This window comes from Vespula pensylvanica, chromosome 12, assembly GCF_014466175.1.
Source record: "Vespula pensylvanica isolate Volc-1 chromosome 12, ASM1446617v1, whole genome shotgun sequence".
Lineage (NCBI taxonomy): Eukaryota > Metazoa > Arthropoda > Insecta > Hymenoptera > Vespidae > Vespula > Vespula pensylvanica.
In genome coordinates this window covers 5,454,581-5,477,444 of record NC_057696.1, presented here as the reverse complement: position 1 = coordinate 5,477,444, position 22,864 = coordinate 5,454,581, and the positions used below count along the sequence as shown (strand labels likewise).

Here is a 22,864-nt window from a genome sequence, read left to right as displayed (position 1 = left end):
GGGAGAGAGAGAGAGAGAGAGAGAGAAAGGAGCGCACGACTTGTTTGAAAGTATCGATTTTCGTCCGTTTCATCGGAACGGTCGTTCGTTGTATCGTTTCTAATACGAGTGCGAGTTATGTGTGGGTACGTGTGCGTGCATGCGTGTGTGCGTGAGTGTGTCCATGAGAGTTGACGAGTCGCGAGTTACGTGAGTGTGTTTCCATCGTGATCGCGATAAACCGATTGTAAATGAGAGAGGGGGGGGAGGGGGAGAGGAAGAGAGGCAGCCGTTAAAGTGCTCACCTCGATGACACGCATGCCATGTTTCCGGGTTGTGTATGTTCGCTGAACCATAGTTCGACGCCGAGATTGAAGTGGGTGCGAGACAGGGCCTCCTCGATCTTGTGACTGTGTACAAGCACGTGGGCACGAAATAGGACCGAAGTACCCAGTGTCACCTCCTCGTTTCTGTACAGGATCGGAAAGCGTTTGCTCGTGCCCGGTGCCTCCAACGAATCTACAACGATGTCTTTACGTTCCCCTATTGCCCAATGGTGAGGGTGACGATGATTCGATTAGACCCGAGTAATTGATTTCTTCGCTAGGAAGGGAAACTCGTGATCGTTTTGTCACAAGTTATTCTTATTATAGGTTTTTAATTGGACTTGATACTTCTATCTCTTCTCTCAGTTTTATCTATTCTCTTGTAATATATATTCTTAATAAAAAGTTATTTCTAATAAAAGTTGAACCAATAGACCCAATAAATCTGATGCGATCACGTAGACCCGGATCGTTCTTGGTTCACAATCATTTACCCGAGTCTGATCTCGAAGGACACTCACGGTTTCGCAGCTGATTGACTTCCACCTTGACCGGCAATTTCGGCGACACTCGAAGAGCCGTCCGGATTTGGTAATATCTACGTGAACAGAAATCGGACATATTTCTATCGGAGGATTATCGCAGGGGAAGGACGATAAAAGTGAAACTTTAGTTGGGACTGCGACTTTTCTCGTTTATCCGTTCGCTTCTATTTCTACGACTACTCGAACTGGACTGGAGCCTTTTCATAAATCGTGCAATCAAAGAAGCTTTCGATACTCCTTACCCTCGCTGAAAGAGGTCAACATTGTAGAACTTGCAGAGCTCGAGGGAGAACTCGAGGGTAGCCTGTAGATCGCTCATTTCGATCCTCAGAATGGAAGGAAGCACCCTCTCCCTTTCCAATCACCTTTCTACCTCGATTCTCTCTAATCGTACGAGGGCCAACTTCGTGCAGAACGATGTCTCGTCTCTCTAGATACTATACTCCTTCCTCCAGCCATCTTCCTCGGACCTTCCTCAGCGCCAAAGGTCCTCTGTCGAGATAGAAGATAAATACGTGACTTGTGGTATAATTTGTCCGTTTCACGATTTCTCGCGATATCCCGGATAGTACCTACCGTGCTGCGATACATCTGGCAATCATTTTATTATTCAATTAAAATACGGGTTAAGAAGTCAAATGAGAAGCACTTCAAATCGAAGATCGAACATTTTCTCCCTCTTTAGGAAGGAACCAAGTTGAACGGAGGAACGAAGAAAGGAGAGTTTTCGTACGGCGTGCACGAGAAAATAATGGGAGTCGAGGTAAGCGCTACCGGTACAAAGCACTTGGACGTAACGATTTCTCGCACGACTCGAAAACGACCTTTTTACTCGGAAATTAAGTAGCCGTGATAAAAAGCCGTTGAAAAGTAGTTCGCTTTAAACACGTCCCATTGCCAAGGTCGCTCGAAGGCCGTATGCCCACAAACGTGCTCCTCTCTTTTCTCTCTCGCTCGAAAGATCAACGACCTCTTTCAACGGACGAAGACAAGAGATAGGCACCGAACGAGGAAGAGAGCGCGCGCGCAAGAGAGAGAGAGAGAGAGAGAGAGAGAGAGAGACAGACAGAGCGTTAAAGAAGTGGGAGTCGTGCGAAAAATCCCAACCACGCGTCATCTGCTCCCTCCATCGCAGCGTCCCTCCTCTTTTCTCTTTCTCGATCTTTTTCGGTTTTATACTTACTCGCGACGTTGCAAATATTTCTTTTATATCCTTTTATTCGTTCTACCGTTCTACAATTTTCGTTTTTCGGTAATCCTTTCCTTCGAAACATCTCCGATCATACCCGACTGATACGACTTCAAAAACGCGTAAATACGCCTGTACAGATTTAACTTTGAGAATAATTCCAGAAAAAAAGTCAAACGGAGATAATAAATTATATATTATGGTGATAGTACGAGTGAATGAAATCACTTTGAACATTTCCTTCGAAGATTCTTGCCAAGATTTTCGTCGCAATTTCTCACCCAAGGCGATAAGTAAATCCTATTTCTCCGACAAATCCCATCCCGATAGCGGAGAATTCTTTATCCGCGAGAGAAAGTCGAAGCGTCGAAGATGCTTTTATCGAAGGCAAGCAAAGAGAGAGAGAGAGAGAGAGAGAGAGAGAGAGAGAGAGAGAGAGAGAGGAGGAGGAGGAGAATTTTTTTTTATTGAAGCAATTTCAACCTCCTTAAGGAGATTATATCTCGCATAAAGAGAAGAAGCGATGCTGTATCCTCCTCTCTCTCTCTCTCTCTCTCTCTCTCTCTCTCTCTCTCTCTCCGTCCGATACACGTAACACGCGAGGTTGCTCGTGCGAAGAAAATAGAAGAGGCGAGGCGAGGTACCACCCATCGTGCCTGCTATGTTAAGCCTTACAAAAGTTAAAAATATCCATATGGCGTAAACGGTAGGCGTAGGAAAAAAGAAGAAAGAAATAGAAAAGAAAAGAAGGAACGCTTCCGAGACGAACGAACGGACGACCGACCGTGCTTTATCATTCTTTTTCATCTTCGTTTCTTTCTCGAGCTCATAGTTCGATAAATCCGACGATTTCCTAATCGTTGACGTAGATGAGAAGAAAGAAGGAGAGGTGAGGGAAGAGTCGACAATATTTCTGGTGTCGAGGCCGACGCACCGTGGCCCAGTTTAACCCTCCCCATCCGGAATGATTCGAGATACGAGTTACGCGCGAGCTTTCGTACTTTCTGTGGCCTACTTACTATCAACGTCGACCATTCCTACTTCCCGAAGAGAAAAAGCTTTCCCAAGCGAAGAAAGACGACACCGATTTAGCTTTCTCTTTCGCGCAAATCAATTCTTCGAAAACTCGTTTCGTAGGCAAGTTAAACCGAGCGTTATTAGAGAGACAAGATAATTGCTTATCGATCTCTCGGAGGATTAATCGTTTACGTAATTAATCGAGATCAGTATTATCGGATTATCCGCGATCGTTCCAATCTCCAGTACATCGTACTCGTTATCTTTCGATCGAAAGTAATCCTAGATATTGCTATTTATTTTTCCCTCTAACGTTATCTCTTTCCTCGAGGAACGTACTCGGTCTAGAGAAGAGAGAGAGAGAGAGAGAGGTTGGCTCTCGAGATCTCGACGCAATCCGAAGGTCGTTGGATAACGTCCAAGGGAACGCGATCCAGGCTTCGACGATCAGGTTCTGCTGAAAAAAGACACATACCTATATAAACGAACACACGCCTGCCACGTATGTAGATGTAGGACGACACGCGTGCATTGTCTTCTTCCTAGAATCGCAAGAGCATTCTTGGACGGGATAAAAGGGACTCTTTTTGTTTTCACGCGCGATCGACGGCGGAGCATCAATCTGTCCGTATAATAAAAAGATTCTCTCAACCCTGAACGAGAGCGTTGCAACATAGCCGATTAAATAAATATATGCCCTTATAAATATCTTTTTAACCTGAATTCCGATATGCCAAAGGTCGATCGATCTATCGAAATGGGGAAAAGGAAGAAGAAAGAAAATGTCCAAACAATGGAAGTATTTGTTGACGGTTGGCAAGAGAAAAACGTAAGGAAGTTATCGGGGTCTATAAACTCTCGCATTTAATATACGATATCTTTCTCTTTCATTCAATTAGGGTGTAGCCGAGGTTGGCGAGTAAACCGAGTGCGAACGAGAGAAACCCCGTTTACGATTCGCTCTTTCAACGAATTAACCTTGAAGAACCTTCCGGTCGAACCTCTGTACTAACACTTGTCACGTAACATTACTATATTATTTCTCTTTCTTGCACGCGATCGAAAGAACAACAACGACGATCTTGCAAGTTTAGCCGCGATTCTATTAATAAAATCGCAAAGACTAGAAAAATCAACGCTGTCCGATATTGTCTCGGATTTGTGTGTGTACATACATATATATATATATTATTTACGACGATGTGAAAATGTATGCGAAGCGAAGGCATAGCGCGTTATGCCCGACCGACTAGCACGCTATAGCCGTTTTCCTGATACAAATGCGAACTAATAGGACGATCGAATAGGAATCGAATGGAAAGTGACAGAGGATGTCGGCCATCGCGCACAAGAGACACACCTTCATCGGAGAAAGGGAGGAAATGAATCTGAGGGGATGGAAAATTGAAATTTCATATCGATTTGCGACTCGTTTCGTTCGACCGACACGAAGAGACCTCTCCTCCGTCGGCCTTCTCCCCGTCTCTCTCTCTCTCTCCCTCTCTCCATTATCACTGGTCGTCGACCTATCGATCGAGCTACCGACCACTTGCGAGAAAACTTCTTGGATTTGTTCTGTCACTTGTCGCCGATTTCTTCGAGGAGAAGGCTCGTACGAAGACGTTTTAACTTGCTCCGCATCTCTGTTATTTTTTTCTTCCGCTCTCTCGCAAGAAACATCGTGATTCTTTTCAACGAATAGCAGCAACTCGTTATCCTCGTCGATCCAAATTCTTTTCTATCCCACGTGTGTCTAGACGATGTAATTCCATCGCATTGCGAGGATCGATAAACTCATCGTAAAAGTTTACGATTCTCGATATAAAATGGGTAGTAGACTCGTTCGTTACTCGCAACGTCTCTCGTGCGAATTGTAATAGCAGTGGCCGAAGATGCGCGCGTACGCGTAATCCGCATCAGCGACCAGTAAGAATAGATAAACAAATAATCCATCCGTTCAGAGCCAATAACGTTCGAGGAATTCGATCCTAAAATCGCAAACTCCAAGATCAAGTCCATTCGTGCGTTTACGTAGATATATCCGCGTGTTTAAAAAAAAAAAAAAATCGAAATTGAAGTCGTTTCACGAATCTACGCGGAAGAATTACGATGCGTCCCGTTCGTTTTTGCGGGCGTTCGCCTCCTTCGTTCGACCTCCGCCCTTTTTTCCTTCCCTCTCAGTGTCCTCTCTATTAATCTTCCGTTATCAAGACGATTGCAGGGAATCTTTTAAAGCGCCCGATGTCGAAGATCGTGGGTGAGAGCGTCGTCCGAGCGATAATCCGTGAACGGATCAACGACCTGATCGAGAGGCAAAAGCGTTTCGCAAAGTAAAACTACGTACGTAGGAAAGGACGTACGGTCTCCTCCCTTCGAGCTCGTCGCGTTTGGATTGCACCGTCACTTCCACGTTACAAGAAAATGTATTTGACCGGACGTCTAGAGATCTGTTTGCTCAAAAGACTCCTTTTCATTTTCTTCCTTTCTCTTTTTCTCTTCTATTTCGTAAGCCCTTGAAAAAATTTCTTATCGTCGACTTTATCCCTCTCTCGAGGAAGAGGAAGAAGAGGAAAAAACTTGTTTTGTCTCGACACTCGGTACTTTTTAAATATGTTTTCGGCCTCTTCGAACTACCGGCAAAGGAGCCTGCTACGAGAAGACGAAGAAACAGAGCTAGGGAGTTCGAGGGTCGATAAATCGTTGGAGGGGAATTCTCGAGATGATGCGAAAAAATACGAAGGCTGTCTTACTTGCGAAGTACGAACCTCGATGTATCGCGAAAATGCTCTCTCGTGGACTCGCAAAGCAGAATTCATTGAAATATCAAGATCGTTCCTCTTTTTTAGCTCCCTTCTTGTATCCATACGGTCTTGAAATGCACAGCCTCGCGATGCCTCTTAGAACGATGCAATGCGACGAGGCATTGTTCGTCGGCGATAACTTTTAACTCGCACTTAATCGTCTCTTTCTACTGCTTTTTCGCAGCAACGAAAGTCCTACTCCGTCGTCGTTCCAACGATAAACCGCGAACTCGATACTACCATTCCTTTCCTTTCTTCGTTACGATCACGATAAATACATAGGGAAATATTGTTTCGCAAATACTGTTTAATATCGTTTCGAGATTACGTCGTACCGACTATGGTACGCGTCCGTCGTCCATAGTCCTGAGCAAATTCGCACGATTCAAGGGGCATGCTCGCGTGCTCGTAGAGTTTCGAGTCGAAAACGATAAAGCGTGCTTTATTACGTTGATTCGTAGACTAACGTCACGTGTTCGAACCCCATTTATATACGTCCTTCTCGCGCTCCATCTTCGTCTTTCTCCCATTATAAATTTTACAAACACGCGCCAAAACTCGTAGATAACCATCGTCTCGGACAAGCTCGGACGTCGCGACGGCCCCTAAATCTCTTTTCGTCTCCTTTCCGACGCGCGTTCGTCGTACCGAAAAACGCGCGAATCGAATATTCGCCGAGCGAGCGACGTCGTTCGAAAAGCGAAGTAGTAGAGAAGCGGTATTGCGAGACCTCGCCGGGAAATGAGATGGGGTATGCGTGTTTACGTATGAGGTCAAACAAATTAATGTTGCTTATCGCGATGTTAAATTGTAAAAAAAAAAGAAAAAGAAAAAAAAAAGGAACAAATAATTGATACGAAAACATCTACCGTTGCATTAAAACGATAACACGTTCCAAATGCATAGTTGAATCTATAAATATATGAACGATGGAAGGAGCACGCTCGTGGAAAAGTACGAGAACGTAATATCGAAACTTTATCGTACGGCGATCAAACGAAATGAAAAGAAGACTATCGACTTTTATACGGAGGAATAATCGTCGTTCGAACGAATCCTTAAACCAAACAACGATAATAATAGATCCTTAATGGTTATCGAGTACGACGGTGCAATTTGGATCATGAAATATAAAGAAAAAAAAGAGAAAAAAGAAAAGAAAAAGGGAACTGGCCGTTCGTACGAAACACTCGTTCGAAAAGTAAACGAGCAGAAATCTTGGAAAGAAACGGGAGGCTTCCATCGCTAATCGGGCAGGTGGTGCATCGAGCCAAGAATTTAATACATCTTGACCCGAATAGTTGGAAAAAGCGCCATCGACGCTCGTTATTTCTTTCGTCCATCGTTACGTACCTCTCTCAGTTTTTTTCTCGCCCTTTACCATCGGAGTAGAGTTGGATTATTTATCCCGTACTCACGACGACCCGTGGCCACAAATACCTCCTCCCACACGGAATAAGATTCGGTACGAGCGGATCGATCGAAAGCGTTCGTCGTCCTCTTCTTTCGTGACGTTTCAATAACGGACTCTGAAAGGACGAGACACTCTCGTCGGAGTAATTCGGAGAGGGGGGAGTGAGATAGAGATAGATAGATAGAGAGGGAGGGAGAGAGAGAGAGAGAAAGAGTCTTGTACTCGGGTTGATTGCGAGAGCAGCATCGATTCGCAACGGTGACATCACTTTGAGGAAAATATTAGACGAGTAGGAGTTAACCTCCCTTAAATTTATATACAACGTCTATTATACGAGGGTTCTTCTCGAATATCCTTTCGAGATCTTCATTGTTCCCACTCGTAAACAAGACACGACGTTTCACCGTACGTTAACCTTTAAGAGTCGGCCAACTCTACGATCTATGTAAGTATGTCGAGTGATGCTCGAGGTTGGACCGTTTTAAGCGTTAGCTTTAGCCCTCTTAAAGTATATTCCTTGCTCGCCACCACTCGATCGATCTCTAAGATTTTATAGGAAAGCTTCTTCGACGTGTCCCATTTAAACCGATCGAAATTATCAACATGCGGTTGCTTGACCAATAGTCGACGTCGTAACGATCCTTGTGAATTGTAAATTGAAGAAAAAGCTGATCGGTGTACTCGTATGTCTCTCTCTCTCTCTCTCTCTCTCTCGCTCATTCGCTACCGTTCCTTGTCGATCAAAGATGAATGAGGATGGGCCACTAGATCTTTCATACCGCATCTATAATCTCTCTCATCGAGATAAAGTCATCGATGCGTCCGTGGCTGATTCCCCCCGAGACTTCACCTGCCCTAGCTCTCGAAAACAAAAGCTGAGGCTGACCTTTCGGTAAGCGCGGACAATCGGGAAATGTCAGGGTGCGAGCTTTGTTCTCTATTTATTGTTCGTATTAAACCTCCATCCTCGCCCTCCCGCTCACCTTTCTCTCTCTCTCTCTCTCTCTCTGTTCCTTTCTTTCTTTCTCCGCCACTTCTTCTCGTGTGTACGTTCGCTGCAGGGCCCTCTTTCCAAAATGAAAATGCCGAAAGCAAAGGCGATGCACTTTACAAGGCGATTCGCTCCGGGGCTTTAAAAGATTGGCAGACCGAGAACACGTTCGCTCGAAAGTGGCCAATAGAGGAAAAATTGGAAAGAACGCGTTCCCTCTGCTCCGATATTTCATCGTCGAATAAGGAGCGAGAGAAGGAATAGAAACTTTGTATCGAAGTTGTTTGTAAGAGGTCGTGTGTGATTAGAAAAGAAAAGGGAGGAAAAAAGAGAAAAGCAGGGCGAAGGTAAAGGTAACAAAAGGGTATTATACGCGTAATGAATTACGCGTATCCTGGAGTGCTTTATACTCTCGAGTATTTCCCTATCGATCACGCTTACAAAGTTTCTCTCGTAGAAAGCGTAGCACGAACGAAATTTGCCCGTGTGCCGACATTGTTTTATATTTCATCTCGCGAAGGCCAAAGTTGCCTTTGTACCGTACTAGGGAGATCTTGCGAAAGCGGCGCGACAAAGTACACGCAAAGAGAAAGAGAAGGAAAAAGAGAGAACGTATATAGAAGTGTACCCGATCGGAACGATAACAACGAATTGGATGAATCACGATGAGACACGCTTATCGATGCGCCGTGATCGATAAGATCGTGCCCGCTCGAACACCCGTTCGTGGGTCGCGCGTAACGCGATATTAAAATTTTTCCAATCTACCTCCGACCGCTTTTTCTGAAATGTCTGTTTCACTCAGATAGATTAGAAAGATAAAGTGAATGAAGGGGAGCGAGAAAGAGAGGATAAACTCATCCGTGGTACTAAATTACAGGGAACGATATGTACACGAGTCAAGCACCTTGATAACTTTCGATGCAATCCCAACGTTTGCTCTCGACAAAGAACTTGGCCGAGGTACCTAACGCGAAACGATGAACGCGATTATCGAAGCAAAAGGAAAAAAGATAAAGTATAAGTACAAAGGGTGTATAAAGCCTGGCCGAATATCGACGACATCGCGAGAAATCATTAAAGTTGTCCTCGCGATGGCCTTCGAGCGTAGTCCGAGTGCATACCTTGGAGAAAATACGGACAAACGTACGTATGTACGTACATAGGTCGTGGGATGTCGGTGAAAAGAGTGGCAGAAGAAAGAGGTTGACGAGCGTGTCGAGATAAAGAGAACGAGAGAAAGAGAGAGGAAGTGAGAGAAAGAAGGGTCTGAGCTCGATGGTGGGGGATCAATTTAGAAGCCGTGACTCACTCGACACGGTGACGTCGTTAGCGAGTACCCCTCGCAGCCCTTCTTGAAAAAAGGAATAATCCGGCAGCTCTCTCTCTCTCTCTCTCTCTCTCTCTCTCTCCCTCTTTCTCTATAAGCGGGGACTAATCGAGGCCAGTGCACACACCTCTCGGAGGATGGGTGGAAACGTAGGGGGGAGAAGAGAGAGAGAGAGGACAGCGTTTGGTGGAACTCGTGGATATATGGATGGATGCGGAAGCAAAGAGGAAGAGGAAGGGGGAGGTTGGAGGGTTGAGGAGGATAGGAACTTCTCTCGAGCGGTCGACGGGCCTCGAGTATTATTCTCGGTATTCTAGTGTAACACTCGACGCCGTTTGGAGAGGAAGAGGGTGGTGGTGGAAAATAGGAAAGAGAGAGGGTGGTTCGCGGCGGTCCAGGAAAAACGTGGAGTGCAAAAGGGCACGAGATGCGAGAGCACGCCGTATACAATAACGCGACCAGCTCCTCCTCTCGTTACGTCGAAAGCTCCGCCGGCGCGAGCTTCGCGCCGGCGGTCTCCCTCCTCTTGTAGAAAAACAAACGAAAAAGAAGAGAGAGAGAGAGAGAGCGGAGGGGAGAGAGGGAGAGGAGGAGGCTGGAGGTTGATAAAAAGAAGTAGAGGGAGAGAGAGAGAACGATAGAAGGAAGGGGTGAAAAACATCCCAATCTGCGTTACGAGTCTTAACGTCCCTTCGCCCCAATTACCGTCTCGTTCGGGATCGTAATTTGCATCCGACCTGTATACTTCCTCGACGAGTACGGAATTACGCGATCCTTTTCGCGTCTCCTTCAATCTCCTCCAACAGAGATGCACCTAAGATTACTCTGGAGCATCCCTTGTTCGACGAATTATCCCTTGACGAAGTTAATATCGGATACTCGTCGGTAAACGAAATGCGTCGGTAGGAGAAACGACGGATTAATGGAAAAATATTTTCTTCTCTTTAAGAGGAACGACTTTAAAAAGATTGACTCGACTTACTCACTGAACACAAAGTTAACGTCGAGATAACGTTGATGACGTCGATGACTCGTTGATCGGGAATCAACGAAAAGTGGCATCCTTTTTTCGTTCCTTTTCCTCCAATTCCTTCCTCTTATCCTTCGTCGTATCCTAGCACGCCACCACCTGTCCGGGCTCCCGGCATGTCCCTCGGCAGCTCCCGAACGGTCCACACGTTACTTCGGCAACACCCACTTTCTCCTCTGGCCTCGTAACCTCGAGGGCTACTTTTCTCTCTCTCGCGCGCGCGCGAGCTCTACCTATCTTTATCTTTTCCTTTTTCGACGTAGGCGCAGCACGGGCACAAGCACCTACCACTGCCTTTCGAACGAGCACGACGACCACCACGACTATCGCCTCCACAGAACCCTCCACCGTGACTACCCCCCTTGGCAGAAAGATAGCGGCAGGAGTAACAAACGCTGCCAGCAGCGGTTGCAAATAGCAACTGACCGAAGAAGAGTCGGCTCGCTTTTGCAGCAGCCGCTTTGCGATGCGTGGTGGAGCTCACCTCTTGCAAGGTGAGGACTCGACGTTCCCTCTTTCTCTTTCTCTCTCCTCCCCCCTGTCTCTCTCTCTCCTGCCCTATCGACTAGCCCCCGCCGCCGTGACCCATCCCCCCTCTCACCCTCTTCAAAAGCGCACAGCGTTGTGCCGACGCCGCCGTCGAGAAGGCTACTGCCGACGAGCAAAGTGACGCTGCACCGTGGTGACGGAGAGTCCAAGATACGCACGTGCAGTACCTCCGCCTCGTCCCCCCCTATCCTTCTCCGATACCGAATCGTTCAAAGGCAGAGCACGAGATCCCCCAACGGACGGACCCTTTCATCACGAGTGCGAAGTTAATTTAAAAAAAAGAGAAACCTACCATCTCGCTTCTCGTCCCTCGCGTCTCCGGGCGATAATCACGATGATCGAGTTCGTTCATTCTTTCCGATCATCGTCCTCAAAAGCTTCAAAGTCCGGGAAAGTGTCGTTCCTTTCTCCGCCGATGCGCGTATTCTCTTTCGGCGAATCACCGCGACCGCTCCCGCCACCTACCGTGTTATTCGCGTAATAACGCGGCGAGAGAGAATCGGGTTAGGGACTTTTCTCTGCTGGAAAGAAAGGGAGGAGCTATGGTTTCGTTACTAGAGAGAACGATCGCCGAAAAGTCCAGCTTTGACGAGTGTTGGCTGCTAGAATTTTACTATCCCATTTATATATATTCATACGCATAGATACTTGTGTATATATACGTATAGATATATATACGTATATTGATAATATTTCGAAAGAAGAAGGGGAAAAGAAAAAGAAAGGACGAGTTCGAATCAAAGATAGCACTCGGTGCCGGAGACACGCTCGAGAGCGCCATCACGAGCGAATGAGTCTGCAACTAATGGAAAGGTAGAGAGCAAGGAACGTAGATGTCGACTCATGGTTCGAGGATCACGAGCGGCCATTCGGAAGATGACAAGGTGTGACCTAGAGATGAAGCGGAGTGTTACGTCGAGCGACTGATTTGTCATGAAACGCGTTATGCTTTTCGGATACTTGACGTACTCCTGTGGGAAGGGTTTTCTCGTTCTCTTCGTGATTAGTCTTATCGCAGTACAACACTTTACTTGTGAGTATGCTTGTCCGATCCGTAGGCGTATATTTTCCTCGTGCCTCTGCTTGCTGCCGCGACTGCATGCGTGCACAAAGGGGGGAGATAACGCGTGTAAACGCACGCACACAGAGGGAGGGAGGAAGCGTCACGCCAACGGCCGCTTCAGTAGACAGATTCGGTGTCAAATTCAAACGGTTCGAAAGAATGTCCGCGAGATAAGAGGGAAGTCGAGGGACAAATTCCAGCCCGCGTAAAGGTTAAGTGTATTCTTTGAGCTATTTTGGAGGGGAAGAAGAGAAAAGAGAACGAAGAAACGGCAGTGTCGTCGCTTCGATGCGATCGCGCGTACGCGTCGGGGAATTGGTCGCGCCAACGCGTACCATCCTTTCGCAATGTGCGAACGTAACGGATAGTCTATCGATTTGCACGTCACCGTCTCGTCTCGAAATCGATTTTGCTCGTACGATCGGCCGGTCGGTCGGTCGGTCGGTCGGTCGGTCGGTCGGTCGGTCGCGCGCATGCTCTGGCCCGAGACGCTTTTTCGAATATTCTCCGTACACGCGCGATTTTCCAAATCTTCATGTGATTTTCCTTCGACAGATTATCAGGAGCTGCACAAGTGGCAAGAGATGAGGAAAGAATTGGAATCCTTGATAGCCGTTCAACGCGAGACGCAAGATATACTGCAATATCAAATGATGTTGCTGAGACAAAAGACGTTCGATTTGAACAAGACTGCGACGGCGAACGATAAAACGACTATATACGCTGTAACACCGACGTTCGCCAGGGCCGTACAAAAGGCCGAACTGACGCGGCTCTCTCAAACTTTTCGACTGGTACCAAACTTCCATTGGATCGTCGTCGAGGATTCGTTCGAGAGGACCAGACTCGTCTCGAAATTTCTCGAGGAAAGTTGCTTGATTTACACCCACCTAGCGGCGGCTACTCCCCCTAATTATAAGCTCGGAAAAAACGATCCCAATTGGAAGAAGCCGCGGGGGGTCGAGCAAAGAAACGCCGCTTTGCGCTGGCTCAGGAAGAATCTAAAGTCCGACGATAACGGTGTAGTATTCTTCGCCGACGACGACAATACTTATTCCCTGAAATTGTTCCAAGAGGTGAAGAGAGAGGATCCAATATCGCGATACGCGCCCCCGCACGTTCCAGAGAAAACGATAGCTTTCCCATTGCTTTCAGATGAGGAAGATTCGAAAGGTCGGTGTTTGGCCGGTTGGCCTAGTCGGTGGACTGATGGTGGAGAAACCTATCTGTGATAATGCTACCAATAAAGTAATTGGCTTTAATGCCGCTTGGAAACCCGACAGACCGTTCCCCATTGACATGGCAGGTTTCGCCATTAATCTGAGGCTCCTCTTGGAGAATAGCCATGCTGTATTTTCTTACGACGTACAGAGCGGATACCAGGAGAGCGAGATCCTTCGACAAATCGTCACCAGAGACGAGTTGGAGCCCTTGGCGGATTCTTGCACGAAAGTGAGTATTTCCAATTGGATCGGCATTTTTGGATAATCGTCGATTCGCAGTCGTCTACTTTCAAATGTCTCTACGCAAATTTTAGATATACGTTTGGCATACGCGAACGGAACCGCCACGGCTGAACGTCGAGCAGCTATTGATAAAGAAGGGAAAACGTTCGGATACAGGAATAGAGGTCTAATTTTTATTTGCCAAGAAAGACGTCTTCGTTTACCTCCTACCTATGTGCCGTAGCTCGAATCGAGGCGAGCGATGCGAGCACGGACTCGATTTGCGTAGTCAAACTAGAGAGCGTGCCATCGAGAAAATAGTTTTGCGTACGAAGACGACGAGACGTCGTTGGTTCGTCGGGGAAAGAAAAAAAGAAAACCCCGAAAGAATACATATTTTTTATCTTTTTTCTTTGCGAGCGCACAATTTTGCGAAACGCGCGATGGGAATCGTCGATAAGGTAGGAATTTATCGTACCAACGAGTCATAACGACGTATTATCGTCCGATGTTTCGTCAGGGCAATCCTATTTAGATATTTTTTTTTTCTTTTTACGATACCTATTAATACTTATCAAATCGATCGAGAAAAGACAATGCAGATCCAAAAAACTTATTTTTTCCGTTCATTTGGGTTTCAATCGATATCGTCTTTTATAACGTTCATTATCAACGATTGTTATCATTGAAAACAATTTATAACGTTTCTTTTACGCTCGTATCAGACGCCGCGATCCAATTTTTTCCAACTTATGTTACTTCCTGATATTAAAATAAACAAATAAAGGGTATACGTGTTTACACAAAATTCCTTTAGATTCGATCATTGCGAAAACTTCGCGAGTCCTTCATCATCATCCCTTTTCTCTCCTTTGGCTTTTGGAAATGTCTTTACGTCTTTATTCGGGTACGTTTCGTCGCGTACAGTAAAAGCATACATAAAAAATACGCCTTACACCTACGAACTTTTAATAATAATAATAGTAAGAAGAATAGCAATAATAATAATAATAATAATAATAATAATAATAATAATAATAATAATAATAATAGTAGTAGTAATAATAATAATAATAACAATAATAATAATAATAATAATAATAGTAGTAGTAGTATTAGTAGTAGTAGTAGTACTAGTAGTAGTAGTAGTAGTAGTAGTAGTAGTAGTAGTAGTAGTAGTAGTAGTAGTAGTAGTAGTAGTAGTAATGATGATGTAGATGATGATGATGATCGTTAATATTCTTTTTTAAACTGAAAGCTGCGCAGTAATATTTTTTGTCATCTTTTGGTTTTCAGGGGAAGCTATGCAGAGCTACGCTCCAGTTTTCTTTTTTTTTTTTCATTTGTCCCACTTTATGATCATTTCGGCGGCGGATACAAAAATCGCTTGAACGAGTAAAGTGTAACGTTGATGCCTCCTCCAATTCGAAACATCGTCGTCGAGAAAGACCAAAAAACTTCGCGTCGATCGCGATAATTTCTGTTTCGCATTTTCTTTTCGTCCTGGATCGATGTGTGTGTGTATATACATGTGTGTGTTTATACACACACGCACACACATAGATATGCACACACATCATCGTCTATTCTCACATGTCGTTACGAGCTAATAAAGACTTAAGAGCTAATAAGTACTTATATATTTGGCAAAACTCTTCCTTCTCACGTTACGTAAAAAAGCTACTCGCGCTGAAAGTCGCCTTCGCAAGATAGAAACAAAAAAATCAAAGTTTCGACGGATCTTTGTAGAATTTTTTGAAATCCAGTTCGAAAGAGACTTTAATCTTTCGATAAGTTTCTTTCTCGCCAATGCGATTTTCAGCGAACTCGCGTACAATGTTCTAATACTATCGAAACTTTCCCTAAATTTATCATCCTTAACTCTTACGGGGGAGGAGGGGGCGAAAAACGTTTACAAGCACGTAATTACAAAAACGTATCACATTTTTAACCGCGTTTTTGCAAAGAAGCCGTCTTATACAACATACTTTTAATATATACTTTTTTTTTTCTTTCTTTATTATTTAGGAAGGGCAAGAAAAGTTCACGCGTGTCTCACGTCGCAAACTTTCTGTTACGGTATAACCTCGAACGTTCGAATTTTGCTTTGGGAATTCAAAGTCATCTTCATTTCAAAATTCGAACAGCGTGTATAAACTCGAACGGTCAAAGTTCTACCATAGACGCGGACTTTGTATACAACCGGCAAATCGTTTTCGCGGAACAGGCAAGCTTACGTCCGCATTTTTATTATTTCTCCTTCTTCTTCTATTTATAATTACCGTCTTAAAAACTTACGAAACGATCCTTCGAAATGCCATCGATTACGTTCATCTTATATCGTATGTATCTAAGTATATTCGAAGAGAGAGAGAGAGAGAGAGAGAGAGCGGATTTTGTTCCAATGCCAGTTAAAAGTAAGATAAAGTAAAAACAAAAAAGTAACAATTAATAATACTAGAGAGTAGTAGCGTTTCACAAGGGTCGTACAATTCCTCTTTGTCAAGTACTTTCTCGCACGTGGATATATATTTTCTATATATCACGTATTTAAAGAAGTAGGTACTCGTCGACTTTTCCGATATCTGCAGACATTATCGAATAACGATCCTATCAACGGGCAAATTTGTTTTTCTATCGTTCATCGACATAACGTTCTCTAGGGTGGTCAATTACTTTGCGATTCTTCTCGATGTTTATCGAAAATTATCGTAAATATTTTTGTTTAAAACACGTATTACAAAGAAACGAAAGAAAAAAAAAAACAGACGCGTTCTTACGTCGTCGTCGTCGATATAAAATCTTGCCTTTTCCAGAGAAAAGACAATCTTCTTACTACGAAAATGTACATAACGAGAAAAATCGTAGTTTCGCTCGCGAAACGAGATGCACGATTGAAAGACTAATCGATAACAATTCAGAGAGAGAGAGAGAGAGAGAGAGGACGTAAAGGAAAGAGAGTCGGTCGGTCAGTCTTTAAAAGGATGAAGGAAAGAAAAAAAAGAAAGATAGTCGCGAATATGAACGAAAATCACAAGTAACGTTGACTATCGTTTTCTCGAATCAAGGAGAATATCGAATGGATTCGAGTGAAAGTAGACAAATAGCGCAGGGGACGGGAGTAGGGGGGAATAATCTTGAAAAATATATATACACGTTATACGGAGTAATGAAACTCTGCCGACCTTCTTCCGAGGAGCTCTTATTGCTCTCGTCGATGCTTTTTTTCTTCTTCCATGCTGTTTTCATCGGAAAATGCGTCTATTATTTTACTCCATTCTTTCTTCCTCGTTTCGGGAGGTCATCGAGAGAAGGTAAAAACGACAGAGCACGATTCTTATCATTTCTTCGTGCCTGATATCTCACGAAAAAAGTAAGACGATCGGCACGAACGGCGCCACGAGCGGCGCCACGAACGCACTTATGCTACCCAGCGTACTAGACTGCGCGATTATTCTCTATTTTGTTAAACAGTGCCTCGAAGCAGCATCGACCAACCGATTATCGATGCGTTCTTCTACCAACGCTCGTGATGAATTTTGTACATTCTTTTCCTCTTACTTATCGTTGCTGTTTTCTTTCATTCTCTTCTTTCCTCCTTCCTCTCACAAAACGATCGATCTACCCAACTTTGCTTGATCTCCTCCTCAGTTTTGGATATACGTAGGTAATACGTTAGAAATACATTCAGAATACGTTCCTATCTAAAACGACGATCCGTCGACGAAATTCTCTATCGTACTTTCGTTTAGCTGATTGCCCCTGCTTTTTCGATCTTTTTTTCGGAAAAGAAAAAAAGATCGTTAAGAGAAAGAGAAGTGAGAGAGAGAGAGAGAGGGAGAGAGAGAGAGCGAGAGAGAGAGAGAGACATAGAGAGTAGAGAAAATTGAAATCTGGTCTAAGACTTCCTTTACGGTTTTTTAAGAACAGCTACGTTACTATTACGTACACGCACGCACGCACACTCACAACGAACGTCTCGAACGATTTTCCCTTTCTCCGAGAGATTGATCGAAACGAAAAGGCAAGAGGGAATACGTATCAAACGTAACGTCGTAAATCCAATATGAGAAAAATTATCTTGAGAAATGTTTTCGCGATAGAAAAAAAGATTTTTTCTGGTACGCGTATACCTGTTATTAGGTTACGTGTATGAGCGTGGGTTCGCGAATGTACCATCGTCGGAATTTATAATTTTTCGTTGAAACTTTCGAGAACACTTTTTTCTTGAACGATGCCCGAGAAAAAAGGCGTACGTAAGTATCTACTTTGAGAGAGGATCTTTTACAATCTAGTACGCCGGAAGAATATCTAGACGGCCGAATCCTTTCCAACGAAGCCAGTCTTCGAAACGGATCGTTTGCCATCGAAGGTGACCGACGTTTCCCTACGTAATCCAGAATCGATGATCGGTGTTATCTTCTTCTCCTCCTTGAGCGGCTCCTTCTCGTCTCTGAAAAATCCACATTTTTATTATTTCTCTCGTTCAAGAGATGGGAAAAGTTTCACGAACGAGTTGACTTTCTTCTTTTTCATTAAATACGCACGCGCGCGCGCGCACACACACACACACAGACAGAGAGAAAGAGAGAGAGAGAGAGAGAGAGAGAGAGAGAGAGAGAGAGAGAGAGAGAGAGAGAGCGTAACATCTCACATCCATATATAATAAATTAATATAATACGCGCGTATATTATATCAATATATCACATATACATGTTCTATATAACAGACACATAGAAAAAATCGCAGGTGTGCCGAAAGATGCGTCGCAAGGGTGCAACATCGATGCAACGTAATGTACCGTAGTAGGTCAGAGAGACACATGCTAATCACTCGTGGGACGTTAAACGCGCGCAAAAAAAAAGAAAAACAAAAAAAATGCAATAACTCGATTATATTTGTTTTTTTTATGCTTACGTGGAACGTGGGTGTCGCGTTACTCGCAAACGGAACAAACGCGCACCCGTGTTCGTGCGCGTGTGTGTCTATGTGATGTCAAGTATACTCGATGAGAGCTACTTGTCAAGCCCTTTTTTTCTTTCTCTCTCGTTCAACGCTTCTCATTTGTCCCTTTCGATGAACGAAAATGAGAAGACGTTACGAGCGTTTGTTACGACGAGTAAGGAAAAAAAAAAGGTAAGTGCGCTATCTATAATCGTAGACTAATTATTTCGAGTGTCTATCATGCAACATGGCCAAAGCTCTAGCGATATTAGTTGCTCGATTTACGAGAAGCGATGACGAATATGCTCGCGTAGATCGACGAGAAAGAAAAGAAGAAGAAGAAGAAGAAGAAGAAGAAGAAGGAGGAGGAGAAGGAGGAGAAGGAGAAGAAGAAAGAGAAGAGAATAAGCCGAGCAATAACGACGAGCAAGCTAGCAAGAAACTAAGAGCCGTGAAAAAGAATATAGATATACGTAGCAACGTAGAGACGATTACGACGAATCGAAAGTGATGCTCGATTTTATGACGTTTCGTGGTTGGCGGTAAAAACGAAACGTAGGAACCAAAGTTTAATGCAAAGAGTCGTTCGCTCTTTCGAGATCGCTCTCGAGCGCTCTCCTTCGTCGATACGAACGTAAACAACAAGTTTTCTCTATATGCATTCTTCGTTACTTTCTCGAAATTTCGACGTTTCATAGACTCGCATGATCGATAAAAAAGAGTGGACAGAGAGCGAGAGATGGTCGAAAAGATAAGGAGGGAGGGAGAGAGAGGGAGGTCGATAAAAGAAAAAAGAAAAGGAAAAAGAAACAAAAGCAAAAGAAAGAGAGGGAGAGAGATGCATGCCAAGTAGAAAACCGTGTCAGAGAGCCCTCGTAAGGGTCATCCATGCTTCTTACTGATTCACTTATATACGTATCGTCATATTTCTCTTACATGGCAGTGTGTTTGACCAATCTAATGGTATTTTTTCCACTACCCGAGTCTTGGATGGCCGTCACCCCGGCGACATTGGCCATTTTTTGGTCGCAATACGGCAATGGAAACCGCCAACCGTAAAGACTACCGGTAAAGAAAAAAAGAGAAAAATGCGAGAGGATCTTTAAAAGTATTTGTCTATGTGTTGCGTTATATCTTTTCTGTTTATTTTTCTGTTTATTCTCGCGACACGAGTCAAAGTCGAAGGAGGTCGGACTTCTATATACGGGATTCCGACACGTATCCAACGATCTTCGCAGAGCTTTTCCGCGTGGAAGCCTTTCGCGAAAGAAATTTCTACCCCGCAGTTTGCTATCGAACGAGCGAGTTAGACGCGGCAAGTAAATACGTCGATCGAGAGTGGTTCGTCGAAAGGAGGAAAGAGAGAGAGAGAGAGAGAGAGAGAGAGTCTTCGGAAGGTGAGAATTGCAAAAAACGTGATGTTACATAGATAAATATCATGTATGTATGTATGTATATGTATACAGTATAAACTGTAGCGCCAGACTTGCCAAAGCGTAAACGTAGGATGTAGATGATTTATAGAAGGGAGATCGATTCGTTCGATTATTCACAAATATTATTATCGATGCATATTTATTATTTACTCGATTTCATTGACTTTAAAGACTTTAAAGGACGTGTCCTGTCGATCCATCTATCGAGTTACATCGTCGATAATATTCGTAAATAATTATTTCTTCGTTTCGTTTTCTTTTCTAATTGGAATCAACGGAACGATCTTGAACGTACGTATATGCACGAAACGCAAATAGATAATAAATCTTCAAACTATCGGAAAAGTCGTTCGTACGATGCGTACGTGTGCGTGGGCGTTTGTCAAAAATGTGTGTGTGAAAGTATGTAGGAAAGAAACGTCAAGTTCCTCGCGCACGAGAGAATCGATAAAATTAATTTACCTGCCGAGCTTGGCGTCCTCCTCGTCGACGGGCTTCCGTCGAGATCGTTCGCATACATAATATATGATTCCTGAAATCATACCATACGTGATACGATCGAACGTGGGAACGTTCGCTTAATTTTCGATGTTGCTTCTTAAAAGATAAGAAAGGAAAGTCAAATGTTTTCTCGCTGTACGTACCAGTCTTGTGCGCGCAACAGCATATCACGTCGATGATCACGATGACGATGAAGAGTACGGCGATAACGATACCGATTATCGCGGCGCTGGATATCAAAGGACCCTGATGATGTACCACCGTCGTATCTAGACCTTCAAGAAGAACAAAAAAGAAAAAGGTGGAATGTATCAAGAACGTTTCACGTTGAAAACTTTTGCGAAATAGTAACAGCCTTTTTCATTGCGGTTTCGTTAGTGCAAAAAGCTCGAGTGTCGCGAAACTGTTTGGTGACTGTTATCGTTGGAGACGACGTTATCATTCGCGTATTATATATGTATATGTATATGCGTGTGCGTGTCTATATACATATATATATACGTACATATGTATGTATATATATATATATATATATATATATATATATATATATATCGCAAACATTCGCGAATGAATTTCGATCGCTATCTCCCCATCTTTATTTTTCATCTTGCATAATAACTACGGTCAATAAGATTCTGACGTTCCTCGCTCGTCGACGTCACCAAACACGTTCGCTTCGGACAACCGTTTTTAGTATCCTGAAAAGAAACAAGACGTAGGGTAGGCCGGACTGAGGGGACTGGAAGAGAGAGTATTTGGTGATACCGTTGTCGGACGTAGGTTTTTGGGTACGTGCCAAAAATCCGTCTTTATCAAAGCGGCGTTTACGGAGAAATCAAAGTTAACGATGGTTTTACATACGTATGTGGTACATATCACGATTAATAAGTATGGAATATGTGATAATATGAAATAGAGGAATAGCGTACGCAAGTCAGGCGTTAACTCTTTACGAGTAGCAGTGCAGCAACAGAGACAAAAGAAGCGATAGATCAACAACGATACAGCGACGCAACAACACAACATTGAGAGAGAGAGAGAGAGAGAGAGAGAGAAAGAGAGAATAGAATTAGAGCATTGGTCGCGATAAAAAAGCTGAGAGAAAAGAAAAGAAAGAAAGGAGGGAAGGGAGGTGGCGTCCGCGTAAGGGGAGAAACGAAATGAAAAAGCTACGTTCGATAAATACGCCTATGACGTTAATCGTTTACTTGTCTTTTTTCCTTTCTCTTTTAATTCCACTACGCCTTCGCTAATCTACGTAAGTGCTACCTTCACAAAAAAAGCATTTCCATCGAGTGCCTCCTCCCTTCTCGCGCGCATCCTCCTCTGCTACTTTCCTTATTTTGATTTATTAGTATTTTTTTTTTTTTCTTTTAATTACAATTCACACTACTGTAGCAATAAAATGTGGTATACATGTGTGCGTGTGCGTGTGTATGCAGATAATAGTACGTGTGATGATACTACTTTGTTGTATTTTCTCTTGTTATGCGTGTGTAGTACGGGCATATTTACCGTCCTTTGCTTGTCGCGCGTTGCTTCCCGTTGGACAGTTTCGTTTTTCTTTCATTTCTCTTTCTTTTTGTATCAAAGAAAAATAATCAGGCGATGTGCATTGAGAATGCGAAAAAATAAATGAGAGCGAGAAAAATAAATAAAGGAGACGGCCGGCGAAGAAACCATCTCAAATTCGTGCAGATCTTTGGCCGAATCTTTTTTCTTTTTTAAAACTAAACTCGAGAATTCGTTTTACCCCCTATTCTTTTCCTGGTCGTTTCGATCGATCAAGGAAAATGTGAAAAATGCTGACGCACTTGACGATGGCTTCTCCCTCGGCGCGTTTTCGACGAGATCGCTCGTTCTTTTTTTTTCTTCTTTCCTTTTCTTTATATCTCTTTTCCTTGGTACATTCACATATATTTTCCGTTCGTTTTGCGTCTAATATTTACAATAATTTCCGCAGAAAGGAAACGCACACGTTTCTAAATTCTCACCATAAATACGAGCGTGTTCGTGTAGGCACTAGGCTAATACATAATCCTTAAACGCGCGTGTAAATGCTATCTAAGATTAATATTTAATACAAAGATACGTTTTTTGTACATGTTACATCATATAAGTGTTTTATATTTTACTGGAATACGACCAACGACGCATGTGCTGTTTCATCTCTTGTCGATTTTCTTCTATTTAATCTTTTCCGGAAAAGAGGACGAGGTGGGTACGAACCGATGACGGATGAGAGAAAGAGTTTGAGAACATTGTACGGAAAGCGTCAAAACGAAACACGACCAATAAAA

General features: G+C 43.7%; 3 protein-coding genes across 13 annotated transcripts in view; 1 reads left to right on the top strand and 2 right to left on the bottom strand.

Annotated features, from left to right (window-relative positions):
• Window positions 1-11,559, bottom strand: part of LOC122633463 — a 20,299-nt gene extending 8,740 nt beyond the window's left edge. The window contains exons 1-4 of one of the 5 annotated variants that reach the window (XM_043821366.1): window positions 11,464-11,559; window positions 1,093-1,342; window positions 827-903; window positions 285-498 (exon numbers count right to left, since the gene is read on the bottom strand). In XM_043821366.1, the coding sequence (XP_043677301.1) occupies window positions 285-498; window positions 827-903; window positions 1,093-1,169 (368 nt within the window). In that variant the 5' untranslated portion in view covers window positions 1,170-1,342; window positions 11,464-11,559. Of the gene's footprint in view, window positions 1-284; window positions 499-826; window positions 904-1,092; window positions 1,343-1,426; window positions 1,587-10,574; window positions 11,187-11,463 lie in introns of those variants that run through there. The other 4 variants (XM_043821363.1, XM_043821364.1, XM_043821367.1 and 1 more) reach the window with 4 other exon arrangements.
• A 401-nt stretch (window positions 11,560-11,960) lies between these two features.
• Window positions 11,961-15,216, top strand: LOC122633469 (galactosylgalactosylxylosylprotein 3-beta-glucuronosyltransferase I). 2 transcript variants are annotated; one of them, XR_006328121.1, is made up of 5 exons: window positions 11,961-12,204; window positions 12,790-13,310; window positions 13,390-13,686; window positions 13,772-14,140; window positions 14,976-15,216. XR_006328121.1 is itself a non-coding variant. In XM_043821379.1 (4 exons), the coding sequence occupies exons 1-4, from the start codon at window positions 12,105-12,107 to the stop codon at window positions 13,868-13,870; spliced, it is 1,017 nt and encodes a 338-aa protein (XP_043677314.1). In that variant the 5' UTR covers window positions 11,961-12,104; the 3' UTR covers window positions 13,871-14,487. The 2 variants fall into 2 exon arrangements, 1 of the variants encoding a protein (XP_043677314.1); XM_043821379.1 differs by lacking the exon at window positions 14,976-15,216 and having other exon boundaries at window positions 13,772-14,487.
• Window positions 15,217-15,691: 475 nt separating this feature from the next.
• Window positions 15,692-22,864, bottom strand: part of LOC122633465 (fasciclin-2) — a 63,309-nt gene continuing 56,136 nt past the window's right edge. For 5 of the 6 annotated variants that reach the window (XM_043821374.1, XM_043821372.1, XM_043821375.1 and 2 more), the window contains 4 exons: window positions 20,705-20,836; window positions 20,523-20,592; window positions 19,561-19,686; window positions 15,692-18,132 (listed from right to left, as the gene is read on the bottom strand). In XM_043821374.1, the coding sequence (XP_043677309.1) occupies window positions 17,991-18,132; window positions 19,561-19,686; window positions 20,523-20,592; window positions 20,705-20,836 (470 nt within the window). In that variant the 3' untranslated portion in view covers window positions 15,692-17,990. The remainder of the gene's footprint in view (window positions 18,133-19,560; window positions 19,687-20,522; window positions 20,593-20,704; window positions 20,837-22,864) is intronic. The other variant, XM_043821373.1, reaches the window with a different exon arrangement.